At 34.3% G+C, this 19988-nt stretch overlaps 1 protein-coding gene across 3 annotated transcripts in view; it reads right to left on the bottom strand.

Annotated features, from left to right (window-relative positions):
• The window catches only part of AGTPBP1 (ATP/GTP binding carboxypeptidase 1), a 205281-nt gene that overhangs the window by 122034 nt on the left and 63259 nt on the right, over positions 1-19988 (bottom strand). For all 3 annotated transcript variants that reach the window (XM_088838077.1, XM_088838076.1, XM_088838078.1), the window contains 5 exons: positions 19664-19795; positions 17212-17305; positions 9652-9689; positions 6751-6959; positions 5051-5228 (listed from right to left, as the gene is read on the bottom strand). In XM_088838077.1, coding sequence (XP_088694203.1) covers positions 5051-5228; positions 6751-6959; positions 9652-9689; positions 17212-17305; positions 19664-19795 — 651 coding nt within the window. The remainder of the gene's footprint in view (positions 1-5050; positions 5229-6750; positions 6960-9651; positions 9690-17211; positions 17306-19663; positions 19796-19988) is intronic.

The raw sequence follows: 19988 nt of genomic DNA on the forward strand, positions 1-19988 counted from the left end.
ATGTAATCTTTCCCTTTGTGTTTTCTAATGGTTATTGTATGCGTATGTGTATCAAATTCATACACAAATACATATGCACCCAAAGGAAAGCTAGTGAATTTTATTCACTTATCTTATAAATAGTACTTCACTGAACTTTTATTTGGTCTAAGATAGATTTTATAATTGATTTGCTTCAATTTTCTACATAAACAGCAACATCCTCCATAGACACTGATATAACTTTATCTCACTCTTTTAATGATTAGTATCTTTCCTTTCCCTGTCTTACTGATCTCACTAGAGCTTTCAAAACAATGTTAACTAATAATGGTTTGAGAGAGGCTTCCTCTAACACTGCATAACTATTTGTGATGTTGGTTACTGATCTGAGTTAGATAATACTCAGCCAGCTTGGAAAATATTCCTTGATTCATTAAGAAATTTAATCTGGAACTAATAATAATTTTTATCAATACCTTTCATGGCATTTATTAAGATATATTGATAAATTTTCATTAAAGCCTTAATATTACAATCAACTTACTTTCTAAAATAATCCTTACATTGTCAAAGTATCTTATATCTGAAAATGCTGCTCAATTCAATTTGCTAATATTTTAGATTTTTATATTTATCTTCATTAGTGACAATGATCTGTAAATTGTTTCAGGTTTTGATTTCAGCATCATACTAGTTTCTAAACTTCTCTTTATTTCCCATGCTCTAGAAAATCAAGTACAGGAAAATTTCTTGAAGATAGAGAGAAATAACCTACTGTTTGATGTCTTCACTGAAGACAATTTGATTGCATACTCAGCTGCAGGTTTTCTACTATGTAAGTCAATTTTGAGTGAAAGTCGCTCAGTAGTGTCCAACTCTTTGCAACCCCATGGACTACACAGTCAATGGAATCCCCCAGGCAAGAATACTGGAGAGGGGAGCCTTTCCCTTCTCCAAGGGAATCTTTCGAACCCAGGGATGGAACCCAGGTCTCCCATTCGAACCCAGGTCTTCCACATTGCAGGCAGATTCTTTACCAGCTGAGCCACAAGGGAAGCCCAAAAATACTAGAGTGGGTAGCCTATCCCTTCTCCAGAGGACCTTCCCGACCCAGAAATCAAACCGGGGTCTCCTGCATTGCAGGCGGATTATTTAGCAACTGAGCTAAAAGGAAAGTCCAAGTCAACTTTAGTTATTTATATTTCCATAAAATATTGTCCATTTCAAATATATTTTCAAATGTATTAATAGGTGGTATCTTTAGCATCCACTTAGATTGACTGGCTCTCCTCTATATAACTTACCAAGAACTTAAGGCATATTAAAATCACTCACTAATGCTGTGTTTCTATCAATTTATCCTTATTATTTAAATAATTATAGCTTTATCTATCTTTGTTTTAGTATTTGGCACACATTAGTATCTACTTTGCATACAATCGTTTTTGCTATCTTGTTTTAAACATTTTGTTCTGTACATATTGTAGGGTAGTAATGTCTTCCCCACCTGTTTTGAGCTGGGAATAACAGATATACAGTTTCCAATCTGTTTAAGAGTTCAATCTTACTATTTCAAGAGTTTCCAGGATCTATCGGCTACTTAGATTTTGTTTTTAACACAATCAGAGAGTCTCTTTTTTTTACTGGGAGTATTTTATTCATTTAGATATCTTATTACTGAAACTGATCTGCTTGTTCTTGCTTTGCATTCAGCATTCTCAGGATTTTGTACATCTTTGAAGTTTTCCTGCTTTTCTATAGCAGCACTTCAAGAATTTTTTCCAAGAAAAACATACACATAATTTTATATAGAATTTCAAAGGGTTCTTAGTCTCTCAACTAGGAACTTAGTCCAGAACTGGACTTAGTCTAGAGACTAAGAACCGTGGATTCCTATGGTTCAGTAGATCCTAGTCTTTATATCTCTGTTTTAGATGTTACTTTTACATTTTAAAACACATATTTGGGCCACTATTTCTATAATTACCATTTTATAAATATAGCAATATTATAATATTGATAAATATATGAAAATAAATTATTAAAAGACCCAGTTTGTGACAGCCATATATTATCTTTCATCAAAAATTAGTTGATATATTTCAAAATAACAGTAGAACAACTACTTAGTATTACATAATTTAACAATTTGTAACGTTAAATACAATTGCTCTACTACCGTGTCTTCTGCCCGCCTGATTTCTTAATTCATCACTAGCCTGGCTGGAGTAATATTTCATGTAATTACTTCAGGAAGGAAAGTTATGACCAACCTAGACAGCATATTAAAAAGCAGAGACATTACTTTGCCAACAAAGATCCGTCTAGTCAAGGCTATGGTTTTTCCCGTGGTCATGTATGGATGTGAGAGTTGGACTGTGAAGAAAGCTGATCACCGAAGAATTGATGCTTTTGAACTGTGGTGCTGAGAAGGCTCTTGAGAGTCCCTTGGACTGCAAGGAGATCCAACCAGTCCATTCTAAAGGAGATCAATCCTGGGTGTTCATTGGAAGGACTGATGCTAAAAATGAAACTCCAATACTTTGGCCACCTCATGCGACAAGTTGACTCACTGGTAAAGACTCTGATGCTGGGAGGGGGTGGGGGCAGGAGGAGACGGGGACGACAGAGAATGAGATGGCTGGATGGCATCACCGACTCGATGGACATGAGTTTGAGTGAACTCCAGGAGTTGGTGATGGACAGGGAGGCCTGGCGGGCTATGATTCATGGGGTCGCAAAGAGTCGGACACGACTGAGCAACTGAACTGAACTGAACTGAATTACTTCAGGAACGGGACCTGGGCAATATGCTTCTGTACCCTTGCATATCTAAGTATATGTCACCTTTACATATGAGTGGCAACTAATAAGGGTTCAGAAATCTTGAGTAAGAACTCCTTTCCTTCAAATCTCCAAGGAGGCTGCTTCACTATCTTTTGGCATTAAATGTTCAAGAGAATAAGTCTTGTGGCCAGTTCAATTCATTTACTAACAAATGTTAAATGCACATTCATTATGTTTCATGCAATCTAATGGATGCTGAGGACAAAATGAAGGAAAAAACAACAGTTTTATCTTCATGGAATATACAGTCCGAGGAAGATAAAAAATAATGAGAACTGATAAATATAATGAAGCCTGATGTGTGAGAAAGTGATGAAGAGGAGAAAAACTGTGTTTTCCGTATGTCCATGCAAGTGTCATTAGAACCCTTCCCTCACATCTTCTTCCTGAAGGCTTGTTAGTTGAGTGATACATCAGTCTCAATCCAAAGCCAGAGATACTGCATTTCATAGAAGGGTGAATTAGAGCTGAGACTCTTCTTTAATCTATTCTTTTCTCCACCACGTTTATTGCACATCCTATGTGTATTCCATGAGAATGCCCCCTTTATCTAGTTTTCAGATTCAATACAGTTTTCTTTTCCTCTATTTATAAAGTCTGTTGGTAACTTTAAATATAATAAGAATGGAATGGAATTAGATCACTACTTTCACTTAGCTATCTTTAATCAAGTCCCAGACTTAAGTCTTAGACTTTTTACCTTTTGAAGGAAGCTTGTAAATAATCCATTTTGATATTCTGTGTAGACTAAACTACTTTAATAACTACTTTAGAAATGAAATCATAAGAATATACTCTGCAGTATATCAATGATAAAAAACTAATTAAATTTACTTAGATTCTCTTAAATCACTTACTTCAAAGAATTATTTATAATTAATTATAAATAAAAGATCTTTTATTTTTTTAAAGTGATCAACTAATGAGGAAATACTTTAGAAAATCTTAATAGCCTAGATTACTTTCTCTTTTTAATTTGTTAGCTCTTATCAAAAAAATTCTGCTTTTTTGTCCTTACATTAAGATGTGTAAACTCTTACTTCCTTTGCTGCTGCTGCTGCTAAGTCGCTTCAGTCGTGTCCGACTCTGTGCAACCCCATAGAGGGCAGCCCACCAGGCTCCTCCGTCCCTGGGATTCTCCAGGCAAGAACACTAGAGTGGGTTGCCATTTCCTTCTCCAATGCTTGAGAGTGAAAACAGAAAGTGAAGTCGCTCAGTCGTGTCCGACTCTTAGCGACCCCATGGACTGCAGCCTACCAGGCTACTCCATACATGTGATTTTCCAGGCAAGAGTACTGGAGTGGGGTGCCATTGCCTTCTCTGACTTCCTTTGCTATGTACACAGTATTATACCAAAATGACAAAGATTCAATTTATGATAATTTTGTTCTCTATGAGAAAGCTGAGCACAGAAGAACTGATGCTTTTGAACTGTGGTGTTAGAGAAGACTCTTGAGAGTCCCATAGACTGCAAGGAGATCCAACCAGTCCATCCTAAAGGAAATCAGTTCTGGGTATTCACTGGAAGGACTGGTATTGAAGCTGAAACTCCAATACTTTGGCCCCCTGATGTGAAGAGATGACTCATTTGAAAAGAGCCTGATGTTGGGAAAGATTGAAGGCAGGAGGAAAAGGAGATGACAGAGGATGAGATGGTTAGATGGCATTACCGACTCAATGGACATAAGTTTGGGTAAACTCCCGGAACTGGTGATGGACAGGGATGCCTGGCGTGCTGTGGTTCATGGTCACAGAGTCGGAACGACTGAGCAACTGAACTGAACTGAAGTAATGGTGCAAGTTTTGTTGAACATAAACTGTAACTTGTTTGGTGATTAGGCATTTTAACTTTTAAAAATGAAGTTCATTAAAAAGCTACAAATGTAAGCTCAAATATAATTACCTAAACATTTATAAGAATGTTTATACATTCTTATATTTTGAAAATTTATATAAGCTATCAAATACTGTTTCTACATGGTGCTGACAGTTTTTCACAATTCACATGTACACATATGTAGCATATCCCACATTCCTTCCCTTAATCACTAAACCTTAATTTATTATATTTGAAGAAATATTTATTAACTAAAAAGTAATCTGAAAGCATATTATGTTCATTAAAGCCTTCTTTTGCTAGGGAGATGAACAAAAGCAAAAATAGATAAAGTCACACAATTCCAATAACCACCGGAAGCCAGCAAGAAGCATGTGGTCCTACCTTCAGGAGGTAAACTGTAGAGCTGGGCCACAGGTCCAGTCACAGGAATAACAGGTAACTGGAAATGGAAAGAACTTTTAATCGTTGGGAGTGGCAGGCGATTTTTAGGAAAGCATTTCCTCATTATCAGACTGGAGGTGTTGACAAGAGGATCAAGTGTCCTTACTGCCAAACATTCCTGTTTTATAAGAAAATTAAAAAAAAAAAAAAAAGGTGATATGCCTTTGGTGAATAAGTGAAACAATTTTATATTACTTCAGAAAATAATGTGTTAATAATTTTCAAAAGGCAAATATCACAAACCCAATATTTTTAACATAATTATAAAGTAGCTTTGACTAATCTGAAATATGTCTTTGTAAGAACCTCATATGGCAAATTTGGCAGCAATTTTCCTCAGACAACTTAGCAGAAATCAGTACCATGTTTGCTTCCAGAAGTCACCAAAGCACTAATACCTATGAGTGACTTAGGGAGTGTTTTAGCAAGCCTAGGACATAAAATAAAAATCTTATGGAAAAATAAAAAAAGAAGAAAAATTCATAAATTAAGAAAGGTGTAAGAAATAAAAAGGAATGTGCATTTAGCTGAGCCTTTCTCAGAATTCTATCAGTTATCACGCAATAGCACCTCTAATAAATTAGCTGTTCAACTTAGAAAAGAATAGCCTGAATATCACAATCTAAGTTTTAAGAATTTAATTTACTATCCTGGTATCTAATCTGAAGAAGGGCTCTTGAACAGGACATTTGAAACTATTTCATATAACACTGTTATCATTGACAATTGACACTTATATGGCTTTAAATGGCACTTTGATAACCTGTGCAATTTTCAACAGAAATCTTTACATCTGACCTGTCGAAATAGCTGAAAAACTAAGACTCAAAAATGTGAAGTGGCATAAACCATCACCCAATCTCTCCTCATATACTGTCTATTTTAGGAATAGTAAAAATAAGCACATATGATTGCTCTACAATAGAAAAGGGTGAGTTAACATAAAATGTGTATTCACATATCTTAACTACTCCCACAAAAAGATTAGTTGTCGTGTGTAAGACCAAGAGGGCACAATCAAGATGACTGGCTAGAATTTCCAAGAAGACAGATTTCATTCTAATAACTAGAGTCTTGTAAAAATAAAAGGGTTACTTTGCAACATCCCCACTCCCCGTCATCGAGAGCCTTCTACAGATGCTAGAATACTGTCAAGAAGGTTTATGCGTACGATGGCTGGCACAACCAGAATCCCTACCTCCGAGTTTCACTTTTGTACCTTCATTATTTAAAAATATTCTCTCCAGAAAAAAGACACAGAGAACACTCACAAATAACATACCTCCGTTACCAGTCATAAAAGATTAATATTTATGAAAGGAACATTCAAAACTGAGTATAGAAAACACCACACCTTAGAAAATGTGGCATATGGAATCCATTCCTGCCCACGAAAGAGATTTATACATCTTCCTTCTACCTTTGGGGGAAAAAAATCTCATCTTGCAGAGATATACACTAAGTACTTTCTCAAACTTAATCTAAGGTCACATGTGAGAAATGATTGTGCCTTTTGATTTTCAAAATTTTTTTAATATATTTATCACACTATGTACTTTCAGAAATACTAAGTTTTCTTAAGAACCAAATCCTATCATTAATAGATAATCATAATAACAGGAAGAAAATTAAAAACTTACTTGCGAAGTGTTATAAAGAATTTTCATCCCATTGGCATCAATAAATGCTTTTCTTCCCAACTTGATGTTCGTAACACTTTTCAAACTCTGTAAAATTCCTTTTCGAATGAGCATGTTTCTATGCCGATTATCATGGCGGTGCCAATCTACATAAATTGTTAAAAGGACTTGGACATATCCTCTGTCTACAGCTCTCCTGGCATTAGTTTCTTTAACAAAAGAAAATTGAAAAAGAATATTTTTAAAATAAGAGACACAGGTAAAGCTTGAAAACATAACCATAATATTGAAATGAATTCTTATAATTCCTTTTTTCCAAGAAAAACTATGGCAACCACATATTTAAATATTTTTTAGGTAACAAAATAAATATGACAAGTTCCATATAGCAAAGAATAATTTTCCAGAAACCTGCCTATCTATTGTTTTGAGGTAAATAAATATCAAAATATCCTTAATACAATTAAGGTTGTATCTTTCCAAATGTTAATACTAATGAAACTTGCACATATTCTAACACCTATTAATATACTAACTTTGATTACACCAAAAGGAATATATAAGCCTTTAACTTACTAGTTGTGACTATGATTTTCTTAAAAGCCACTATCATTTCAACTTCCATTACAATATTTGTGTGAAATTAACTTTGTATGTAAGCACACTCTATTTTGTGTCTAGAAGAGCTAGTTTGCTAAGGTGTGGCTATCAGGCAAAGCAAACTAGCTCTTCCAAACACACGATAGAGGTATTAAAGACCTTTCACATAAGAAAGCACCTCTCCTACCCCCATGAGTTTCTCCCAGCTCTCTAATATCAGAACATAATGTCTAAGAGGGCATTAAGAAGTTTGTTGATCTCAGTGTCTTTACCTATGTTTTAGGTGTGTATTCGCACATTTAAAACTAGTATTGCAGGCAACTAAAAGCAGCACAGCCTTACTGCTGCATTATCTTAATGTTCATGCCATGAGCCTGGCATTTTATAGGTAAATATAGATGAGGAAGAGACTGTATTTCTAACTAAACAACCTCAGGTGAGTTGGTATTTCACATTCTCTTACACTCCTATCACTGGCGCACCCATGTGGTGCTGGGTGGCAATCTATAAAAAGTTCAAATAGTTCTAACAATAGTTTCATGTATTTTAAACAAATATATATATATTTTTTGTTTACACCAGTTGGAATATATAAACCTTTAGCTTACTAGCTTTTTAGTATCACCAACAATGCTTAAAAGATATCACTATCGTAATGTCTTAAAAGAATGATTCTCTTAAAAGACATTACAATCACTGAAACTCCTATCACAAACTGTGTTTCCAGTGGAATTCCCAAAAGCCTAAATGGTATTTACAAGAAATATTTAAATTCTTCATTGAAGATCAAATAAGAAACCTGCCCATAACACAAACACAGTGAGTAACCCTTAAGAGAAGAACAAAGCTATCTGCAATCCAGAGTCATTCTACTTGTCAGTTACTTTTTTATAGATACGTTTGCCTACCATCCTCCTCTGAAGGAGAAGAGAGGGAGTAAAAGAAAGATTATTATTTAAAACTGAAAATATCAGCATTTCAGTCATTTTAGGCTACTGACATCTATAAACCCTTGAAACTTATGTTTTAGTTTTTCCTGACTTAGAATTAGTGACTTTGTCATTAGTGATTCTGCAAATTAGTAAGATTTAATAAAAAATTAGCTTAATGGTTATTTTAATCTACTCTAAATCAAAAATATACATCTATATTAATTTAAAAATTACTGTTTAAACGCCTTGAACAACAAAGGCAGGGTGGACACATCAAAGCAAGGCTACAGATATCTCTGAAATTAATCCAAGTATTCTAATCTTGGCCTATAGTTTATCACATCATATATGAAAACAAAGCTATACAGCTAATCTAATTGAATACTACACATTCAAAGGACAAAACTGTCAACTGAATATAGCAGCTATAATACTAATACCTAAGGTTATTTTAATAAATCATTATCAAATATGAGATTTTCAATCAATTAATCATTTGTTACTATTCTTCTCATAATTCAAATTTAAGGGCAAGTTGGTCTCACCCTTGATAGACAGTTTTGGGGAAAAATAACATCAAAAGCCATCAACATAGGTCTTTAGGATTGAATGTTTTCATGGTTAAATACAATGTTAATTTAATCAACGAGTGAGAATAGGAGTCCTAACAAGATTAATATTTAAAATATATTTTAAAAATTAATATTTAAAATATATTTTAAAAATTAATATTTAAAATATAGATACTAAGTATCATGGAGAGATAGATCCACATAATGTATATGGTTACTCTCCAAAAGCAACATATGACACATTTCCTCCAACACTTCAGTTTCAAAGATTAAAAAACAATGCTTTAGTTTCTAAATGCATTCAGTAAACTCTAAATTTACATTAAGTCACTTTCAATGTTACAAATCTGAATTTATGGTAGAAATAAAATTTCTAATAAGGAGGTTCCAACTGAAAATCATACATTTTATAGAGATAGCAGTTGTCAAAGACACTCTTCATAGTAAATGTTCTCAAGGCCATGTTAGGGTCACTTTTTCAAAATGATACTATGTTGTATTTATATGTTACTTTCCCCTACTAACAAGGCTTTATGTTTATATAAATAACTTAGAGAAAGGAAGTCAATATACTTGAAAAAATTATATAAATATACTGATAAACAAGTTAGAGCTCAATAAATGACATTAGTTATACATCAATCAACTGCACTAAAAGGTAAAATCAACTTTGACATTAAATTATTATGAACATGCTTTATAACCATAGACTAAATCTACATTTCCAGTTTCTTTAAAATAGCAGTTAGAATACTCAGAAAAACAGTATCTAGTATTTCTAGTATTTAAAAACTTACTTGATTTTAGCAATGCAGCAAGAGTGTCTAAAGCAACCCTGTCAACGTGAGAAAACACAAACAACAACAAAACTAGTAAAATTAATCTACAATAGTAAAGTCATACAATCTTTTCAGATAAGTAATCAGTATCTACTCCAAATGTCATTCCTGGGATACTTAATTACATATGGTGCCTCTCTGTATGCCTCACTTCCTTCAGGTTAAAATTGGTTATGAGGAAATATCAACAAAGAAGCACCAGAAAATGTTTAAGAAAACAAAAAGAAGAAAATTAACAATACTTAAGCCTTCATATCAGAGGTTAGATGAATGGACTAATTGTGCCTATATCTGACTGGGCCAGAGTTCACAAAGGAATACTATTCTGACTGGCCAGAGGTCACAATGGAATACTATTAACAATCAGACTCGGAGTCACAAAAAAATTAAAACAAAAACAAGTTTTAACACAGAGTTTGTAACTAAAAAATTATATAGGTACTCATAGCTATCTGACTTCAACATATGTTAGTTCTATCAAGCAATAATCCTAACATTTAATGTGGTAACAAATGTAAAATATTTTGGAACAAGAAGATTAGGGAGAGGATGTATGAGCCCTTAACATTTTTCAGCCCTATAGCACCAAAGAGAACAATGACTTAATTCATATCCCAAAAATTCTTACTGCCTATTAGACCACTTAGATTGTCTTTGAACATAAATATGCAGTTACACACAGTGAAATCAATGCCATTCAGCACCTTTAAAAATACATATAACATCACTGTGGAAAACCTGTAATTCAAATACATTTTAGAAATGAGTTACTGAAGAAATGGTACTTACTTTCAGGAACTTTAAAAATATAAGACTACATACTATAGTACCTCTTAGTAAGATTTCAATAAGGATAATAAATTTGCATATAAATATGTATACTGTCAAATTTAAGCATTTCACTCATCATTAAGGGTTTGTTGAATGCCTACTAGATACCCACAGTAGCAGGTTCTTCATGGTTATAAAATTAGAAAATAAAATTAACTCTTACATAGATTATTTTACAATCTCGATAATGTAATAAAATGTACACATCTATGGAAAAGTAAGAAATTAAAACCAAAACTATCTACTCAAGAAAACAAAACTGAAAACAAGGAAATAAAATTAATAAAGCTGCACACCCATTAGTGGTACACATAGCATGATCAGATGATAACTTTTAAAATGACTTAGAAGATTTAGGATGGATACTGGTTCACAGTAAAACCTGAAACAATCATGTAGGACTAGGCACAAAAGTGCTAATTTATGATATATGCTCATTATTGTTACCCTCTAGAGCAAGCCATTAACAATTACACTTTGGTTTACTGACACAAATAAAGCAACCATATAAAACTTTATTTATGATAACATTTGAAAAATAAAAGCAAAACTATATGACCTAAAACATATAAATTCATGTGACTAAATTTCTCAAAACAATGTGCAGTTTTGGTAATGGCATGTTAAAAGTAAATGAAAAGTATAAAATTAAAACAATTTTCAGACCACTGTTTCATCAGTAAGAAACTTTGCATAACCTTGTAATTAATTACAAAGTAATATGCACTTAAGACTGTAAACTATCAGAATAAGGATGACTTTTATGGTCAAAATTAAATATAGAACTAAATGGGCCTTCTAAGTAAAATGGCAATTTAGGGAAAAAAATGGAAAGTAAGACTTCATTCAGCAAGACCTGACAAATGCCAAAAATTGTTCTACATGTCTTGTACATGTTTTTAGTTGTACGCGCTTTTTAGTTTAACTTTTTTTAAAAAAATACTAGTCTCTAGAATTGGCACATTTTATGAATAATAACACTAAAGACTTCAGAATATGCCTGCTGCTGCTGCTAAGTCACTTCAGTCGTGTCTGACACTGTGCGACCCCACCCTAGGGTCACATAAAAACTACCTGAGATGGAGAATGACTAAAATGGTTGCTAAGAAAGAAAATTATGAAATCAGAAATGTCAGTCTCCTCCAAAAAGATATGTTGAAGTCCTAACCCCTAGCACCTCAGAATGTGGCCTCAACTGGAAACAAGATCTTTGCAGATATAATTAAGATGAAGTCATGCTGGAATAGACTGCTCTTAATCCATCAAGGCTGATGCTCTAGTAAAAAGAGGGAAGACTATTTGAAGACAGATACACAAGGAGAGAACACCATATGAAGACAGAGTTAGAGATTGAAATCTTGCAGCTACAAGCCAAGGAAACACTAAAGACTGCCAGCAAACCATCGAAAGTTAGGGACAAAGAGGGGTTCTCCCCTACAGGCAACAAAGGAAACACTGGCCCTGTTGACAAGTTGATTCTGAACTTCAGCCTCCATCCAGAGACAATAAATTAATAATATTAGAAAAAATACTAAAGAAAAATCTCATAATAGTTGGGTAGGATAGATTTTCCTAAACAAGACAAAATCTAGAAGCCAACACTCTTCTTCTAGAGCCACCCTCTTCTCCCCGCATCCCACCCTCTAGGTCATCACAGAGCATCAGGCTGGGCTCCTGCATTATATAATAACTTCCCACTTGCTATCTATTTTACACATAATGGGTGTATATATGTCAGTGCAACGCTGCCTGTTCAATTCATCCCACCCTCTCCTTCCCCTGCTGTGTGTCCACAAGTTCTCCACATCTCTGTCTCCATTCCTTCTCAACAAATATGTCCACTGGTACCATTTTTCTAGATTCCATATACATGAATTAATATACAATATTCACTTTTCTCTGACTTACTTCACTTTTTACTTAATAGGCTCTAGGTTCATCCAGCTCACTACCACTGACTCAAACTCGTTCCTTTTTATGGCTGAGTAATATTGTACTGTATGTATGTACTCCATCTTCTTTATGCATTTATCTCTTAATGTATATCTAGGTTGCTTCCAAGTCCTGGCTACTGTAAATAGTGCTGCAATGAATATTGGGGTTCATGTGCCTCTTAGAATCTGGTTTTCTCAGGGTATATGCCCAGTAGTAGGGTTTCTGGGTCATATGGTATTAATAGATTTATTCCTAGTTTTTTAAAGAATTCCCCATACTGTTCTCCATTATGGCTGTTATCAGTTTACATTCCCACCAACAGTTCAGGAGCATTCCCTTTTCCCCACACCCCCTCCAGCAATTACTATTTGTAGATTCTTTGATGATGGTCATTCTGACTGGTGTGAGGTGACACTTCGTTATAGTTTTGATTTGCACGTGCTGTGGTTCATGGGGTCGCTAAGAGTCGGACACGACTGAGCAACTGAACTGAACTGAACTGAATTTAAAATTTTAAAAATCTTAAGAGCACTTTCAGAAACATCTTTCTCCCTACTAGCAGTTATTTACAACACATGTGAACCAAACAAAAGTGCTCTGATATTTTCTAAGCCTTACATTATATGTTTTTTTCTTGATGCTTATTCTTCACACTGGCAAAACTGAGATATGCACCCAATTCCTTCTTCCCATCATGCCTGTTCCATAGCTCCACTAGATTAAAAGAAATTATAAAGTTTGGTGTACACTCATCTTGATAGTCTCACCAAGATATTATTTTAAAGATATTTTTAAAAACTTCAGCACAGAAGTTTAAAAACTTCTGAAATTCTATGTCACTTATAAGTCTGTATGAATTTATAATATAGTCACCAAAAAGTTACAGAAAAATATTTATTGAAATACATTTTTATTATGTTAATTAGAATTTCTCAGCACCAATATTTTATACTTCTTCATATATTTTTCCAGTCTTCCTAAGTCCTACACAGAATAACACAGCTAAAACTGGCTTTAAAAACAGTCTATGGCTTATTCATTTAAGAGCAGTGAAGGAGGAAAAGCTTAAGCCCCGGGTACTCATAAAGTTATTTAAGTTGGGAGGTCAATCCTTGCAATTACTTCCAAACCTATGTGTGCTAAGTTGCTCCGTCATGTGCAACTCTTTGCAACCCTATAGACTGTAGCCTGACAGGCTCCTCTGTCCATGGGGATTCTCCCGGCAAGAATACTGGAGTGGGTTGCCATGCCCTCTTCCAGGGGATCTTCCCAACGCAGAGATCAAACCTGTGTCTCTTACGTCTCCTGCACTGGCAGGCAGGCTCCTTACCATTAGCACCACCAGGGAGGTCCCTCCAAACCTATAGGGAAACTCAAAATGAAAGTTACAATAAATTCAGAGTTGCTTCCTTGTAGATTAACAATGTTTAAATCCAAAACCTAAAATTGGAAAGGAAAGGGAATCTAAAAGGGAAGCATCGCTCTTCAAACATAAACAATAATCCTCAATCTTCTTCAACTAAATGCAGGGTACTATTTAAGGACAGGAAGAACTGTGACACAAATGCTCTAGATGTTGAGATTGTTTAATTATGGGGGGAGACCCTATCATTATTCAAAATAATAAAGGAATCATGATACAGATGTCTGGTCAATGAATGTTTTATCCTTTTCAAAGTAAAGTTTTTAAAAGGTATTCTTTTTAAAACACAGAGAAAAGAATGAAGGGATAATTTAGATAATGACATTCCTTTCTCAGAAGTTTAGACCCACTGATTTCTACATGGTTTTAGAAATGTATCATGTTGCATATTATAAAGATACTTGTAAAATGTTATCTCCTAGGAACATTTTATATTAGATTTGGTAATGGGTTATAATAGGCTAATTTAGATCTTAAGTAGGAGATCATAGTCATTAGATAAAAATTAATTATGAAGTACTTTAAACATCAAAAAGAGGAAAGGCATAAAAATTTTAAAGATAATATATTTTTAATATTAACTAGGATTCATTCATCCACATTACTACACTCTTACCTAATTACACTGCATTAATATAGGCACTGTGCTAATCACAGGAATTATCTAAACCCTCAAAACAATCTTATGATGTAGGCACAAATACTACTATTTTACAAATAGGAAACTGGGACATAAAAAGTTAGGTAACTGGGGCTTCCCTGGTGGCTCAGTAGTGAAGAATCTGCCTGCCACTGCAGGAGACATGGGTTTGACCCCTGGTCTGGGAAGATCTCACATGCCGCAGAACTAACTCCATGTGCCAAACAATTAAACCTGTGCTCTAGAGTCCTGGAGCTGCAACTACTGTGCCCACATGTCACTACTACTGAAACTCATGTGCACTAGAGCCCATGTTCTGCAACAGAAGTCACCGCAATGATAAGCCATGCACCACAACTAGAGAGCTGTTTGTGCAGCAATGAAGATACAGCACAGCTATAAATACTTTTTTTAAAAGTTAGGTAACTTCATATCATGAAGCTAATAAGTGACAGAGCTAACATGTAAATCTAGTTTCTGCCTGCTTCCAGAGTCCATTCACTGCACCTATTCTGGAAGTTGGTCTTACTAATTGTGATACAATCATTTTCTTTTATCTTGTCACATTTCATCAGATGCTCTAAGACTCTATAATCTTTATATAAGTAAATATGTTGCCATCCCACCAAATACTTAATAAATAATTGTATGTGGAAGTAAGCTCCCATTTTCAAGGAGGGAACAAGCTAAATATTTGACCTTTATCAAGAAAGGGTGAAAAGACTGGGTATGTTCTGAATCTGATTCATTTGCAAAATTTAGCCTATGAATAGTTGATGTGGACAAGTTTTTCCTTATAAAAGATTCACAACTAATAGAAGTAAAAAGAATGAGAAAATTAGAAAAGTCATTATTTCACACATTTTTAAGAAATAATGGATCTAACCAATGTCATGAAATATTGCTAAGTGATTAGGACCACTTCAACTCGACAATTTTCAGTAATGCAAAATAGAGACCCAGCACCACCTATGAAATATTTTGATAATTAAAAAAAATCTAATCAAGCCCCAAGCTCCATCAGTCTACAAAAAATTTGAAGAGTATACCTATAAGTTAAAAGAACCCCTGATATAGTCATCTTAATCTATGTTGTGACATTCTATAAAATGTCACCCAGGTCCTTCACCAAATAAATCAGAAACAAAAAACAGAGGGACAGAGAATAGTTACTGACTGCAAAAGATTACAAGACTTATCAATCAAACAGAATGTAGAGACCTTATTTCATTCCTGATTTGAACAAGACAACTGTAAACAAAAAAAAAAGAAAGAAAGAAAGACATTTCTTAGACATTCATAAGATACTCAGTTCAGTTCAGTTGCTCAGTCGTGTCTGATCTTAAAGAATTAATATTGTTGAACAAAGAAATGATACTTTGGTAACACTAAAAGAAAAAACTGTCTGATAGTGATAATACTAAAGAATTAACAGAATAAATGTCATGACTGATACTTGCTTTAAAATACCGGTAGGAGGGAGACAAAGAAGGGAAAGATGAAATTTAAATTGCAGAATGTTGACAATTGTTGAAATTGACTGATGGGTATATCAGGGTTCATTATTCTATTTGTGTGTAGATTTGGAAATTTCCTAAATATAATGAGGAATAATGAGTGTACTTTGTTTTAAACAAACCAATTGTAAAAGGGCATTTTGAGATAACTAGAGGAAAGCAGACACACAAAATTTTAGATTGTGTTAAGCAATCAACAAATTTGTTAAATATGATTATAGTATTATGGTTATTTTTAGGTTCCTATTTAGCAGAGTTACATAATGAAGTATTTAGGGGGAAAATGAGAAAATAACCTGGTACTTGCTTACAGAAATTCATATATATGTAAATAATCTTGGATTTGTTTAAAAATACTTTAGGAAACAAAAATAAAAGTGTGGAGGGGGAACAAATGAAACAAAAATGGCAGAATGTTAATTATTGTGGAATATAATAAGTAATTAATATAAATAATTCAAGATAATCAGTTTAATATAATGTAAATACTGTATTTGTCTGAAAAATTCCAAAATAATTTTTTTAAAAGAATGACCATTAAAATGGCTTACAAAAGCACTAAATATAATGAAATAACTGAAAATGCTTTCAAGTTCTGAGGTTGAAAAACACACAAATGAATGTATCTATCTATATATATATTTGTGGGTGTGTGTATATATATGTACATATACACACACAAACATAAATATACATATATGTAATATATATTTTGAGACATACATATATATATACATATCTCAAATAAGAAAAAGAATGACATTATTTGACATAAAAGAAATATATAAATTTAAAATATATCCAGATAATTGTGAGAATGAAGGAAACGGTCATTAAAAGATTATAAAATTGGGGAGGGAATATAGTAGGCACTCAATAAAAGTTTCTGAATGAGTGATACTCTGTAAAGGTCTTTTTTCCATTATAGTATCTAGGAATATTCAAAGTCTAAATTTCTACAACACTATAAATTCAGTTTTCTAATTCTGATATATTTTTGAAGATTAAACTTTATACTAAAGAAAATCTTTATCATAATTAAATCACTATTTAAGAACTAAGAAAGGACCCTAGACACAACTGAACTCAATCATCTCACTGTACAGATTAAGATTATAAGGCCCAAAATAACAAAGGGTATACTTCTATTTACACTTAAAACATTTACTCACTTCATAAGACTGGAATTCTTCTTACTAAATGGTCCGATGATTTTAAACATCAGTTCCACAACTCCATTTTTCCCTAAAGATACAGAATTCACAGCTGGAAAGGGGAAAAAAAGATGTAAAGTGATTTAAAAACCTCAGTGGATAGAAATGTTTATACATGTGGCACACAGCCTAAAAACATACACAAACTGTTTAGTAAATGTGAACTCTAAGTCTCTCATAAAGTCCACCTTAGTTGATACTTCAAAGGCATGCCAATGGGAAGATGAAGTGGGAAAAGAAGTAAATAAATGAGCAAAGTTCCTAGAAGTTGTTAACTCTTTCAAATATAGGGAATTGCCCAAAAGCAACAACAAATCAGATCTGCAGGTCAGATTTTAGATGCAGGTCAGACCTAACAGGACTATAGGAAAGGTGGCTGTGGTCTAGGTGAGAAGCAATGAGGACCTTAATTAAAGCGACTGCAGCAGGCAAAAACAGGTCACAACTTTAGACAGAACATGCAAACAGTCACCTACCCAAAAAACTGGGCCTAACATTTTCAGTCTTGGAAGAAATATTATTTAAAAATTATAGATACACCATTTACTAGCCTCCTGGTGCTTAATGAAATAAAATGCCATAAATATGTAGTGAAGACTCTTGAGAGTCCCTTGGACTGCAAGGAGATCCAACCAGTCCATTCTAAAGGAGATCAGTCCTGGGTGTTCATTGGAAGGACTGATGCTAAAGCTGAAACTGCAATACTTTGGCCACCTCATGCGACGAGTTGACTCACTGGAAAAGACTCTGATGCTGGGAAAGGTTGGGGGTGGGAGGAGAAGGGGACGACCGAGAATGAGATGGCTGGATGGCATCACTGACTCTGTGGACATGAGTTTGAGTGAACTCCGGGAGTTGGTGATGGACAGGGAGGCCTGGCGTGCTGTGATTCATGGGGTCGCGGAGAGTCAGACACGACTGAGCGACTGAACTGAACTGAAAGTTTTGTATGACAATTTTAATTTCCTCTGTATCTGCTTATCGCTCCATTATTGCTTCTAATTTTAGTCTGTTTTATTTTTCTTTTTCCTTAATTAGGGAATTCAGTGGTTCATCTATTTTTAATCCAATTGTTTTATTTTTAATGAATTTTTTTAAATTTTATAATGTATTTTTTCTATTTCATTCTCTAGTTTCCTTATGTTTATTGCTCTGTTCCTAATTTCTTTATAAATAGCCAATTCATTAATTTCCTTATGCTCTTTTTAATTACATAAGTGTTATTATTTAAGTGTTCAAAACTATTTTTCTGTGAGCACACCTTTAGATATACTTTCAAAGTATAGATACGGATAATAGATAAATACACACATATACACACAAACCTACCACTGAGATTAGCATTACTTTGCAATGATGTTCTTACAATAAAATGTACTCTACAATCTCAGTCTCGAGCGTCTTGTTAACCTTTCCAATCTCATATCCATAGTCGGGGAATAGAAAGAAAATCCATACCTCAAGTGTTGGGACCTAATATTATATTAGTGAGAGAGTGAGACAGAGAGTGAGAGAGAGAGAGAGAGTGTGTGTGTGTGTGTGTGTGTTGTGAGACACTTCATCTGGGAGGGTGGGTGTGGGTGTGTGTTTGTGTTGGGGGACACTTCATCTGAGGCTCTGTGTGTGTGTGTGTGTGTGTTGTGAGACACTTCATCTGGGAGGGTGGGGGTGGGTGTGTGTTTGTGTTGGGGGACACTTCATCTGAGGCTCTCTCTCCGTGTGTGTGTGTGTGTGTGTGTGTGTGTTGTGAGACACTTCATCTGGGAGGGTGGGTGTGGGTGTGTGTTTGTGCTGGGGGACACTTCATCTGAGGCTCTCTCTCCGTGTGTGTGTGTGTGTGTGTGTGTGTGTTGTGAGACACTTCATCTGGGAGGGTGGGTGTGGGCGTGGGTGTGTGTGTGTGTTTATGTTGGGAGACACTTCATCTGAGGCTATCTCTCCAATCACTGCTCTCTACAGCTTCCTCAGAGGCTCCTGTCCTATTTATTTTTGGTTCTGCTACTTCCCTATTGACTGCTAGAGATAATTAGCTCCAGGTGTCTATGCCACCGCATTCCTTCCTTCTCAAGTTTCCTCTCATCTGTAAAAATCCAAATAGGCACAGCAGTTTTTCCAGTTGTCAGTACTCTGATATTCTTCAACATCTTTCCCATAGGCTGCCTACTCATTAGCCTCACTACATACCTTTACAAATGGGGGGAATTAATGAGAATTCTTAAGACTTTGTCAACTCACCTTCTTACATACATCACCTTTGAGGGAGTGGTTAGAATTACAAAGAGCCATACTAAATATTCTCGTTCCTTGTCCACAACTTTTAGAGATTTATGGAGTTCAAGTACTTTAAAATTTTCATTTTGTGTTAATGTCACAACATCGAGCTAACTAAAAGCTGCTCTGAAATACTTACAGTTGGCAGAATATACTCGTAAAAGCTGAAGGCAAGGCAAAACCAAGCGATGATTCTGCAAATTCTGTTTGACCAAATTCAGGGTTATATTTAGAGCTCCATTAATTCTAGCTTTCACTCCGAATTTTTTGTCTGTTTAAAAATAGATGAACAAACATAATTTATTCCTATGTAACTTTTGAATAAAATTAAAATGTCATAAAACAATGGAATTTCTAAAATTAATACTATGAATGCATATTATCAACTATTAATATAAAGTTGACCTGAAATAACTAAAGCTGCAATCATTTTCTTATATATTTTAATACTTCTTACACTTTTA

The sequence above is a fragment of the Moschus berezovskii genome, chromosome 7 (assembly GCF_049115385.1).
Source record: "Moschus berezovskii isolate FMDL1 chromosome 7, NW_MosBer_1.0, whole genome shotgun sequence".
Lineage (NCBI taxonomy): Eukaryota > Metazoa > Chordata > Mammalia > Artiodactyla > Moschidae > Moschus > Moschus berezovskii.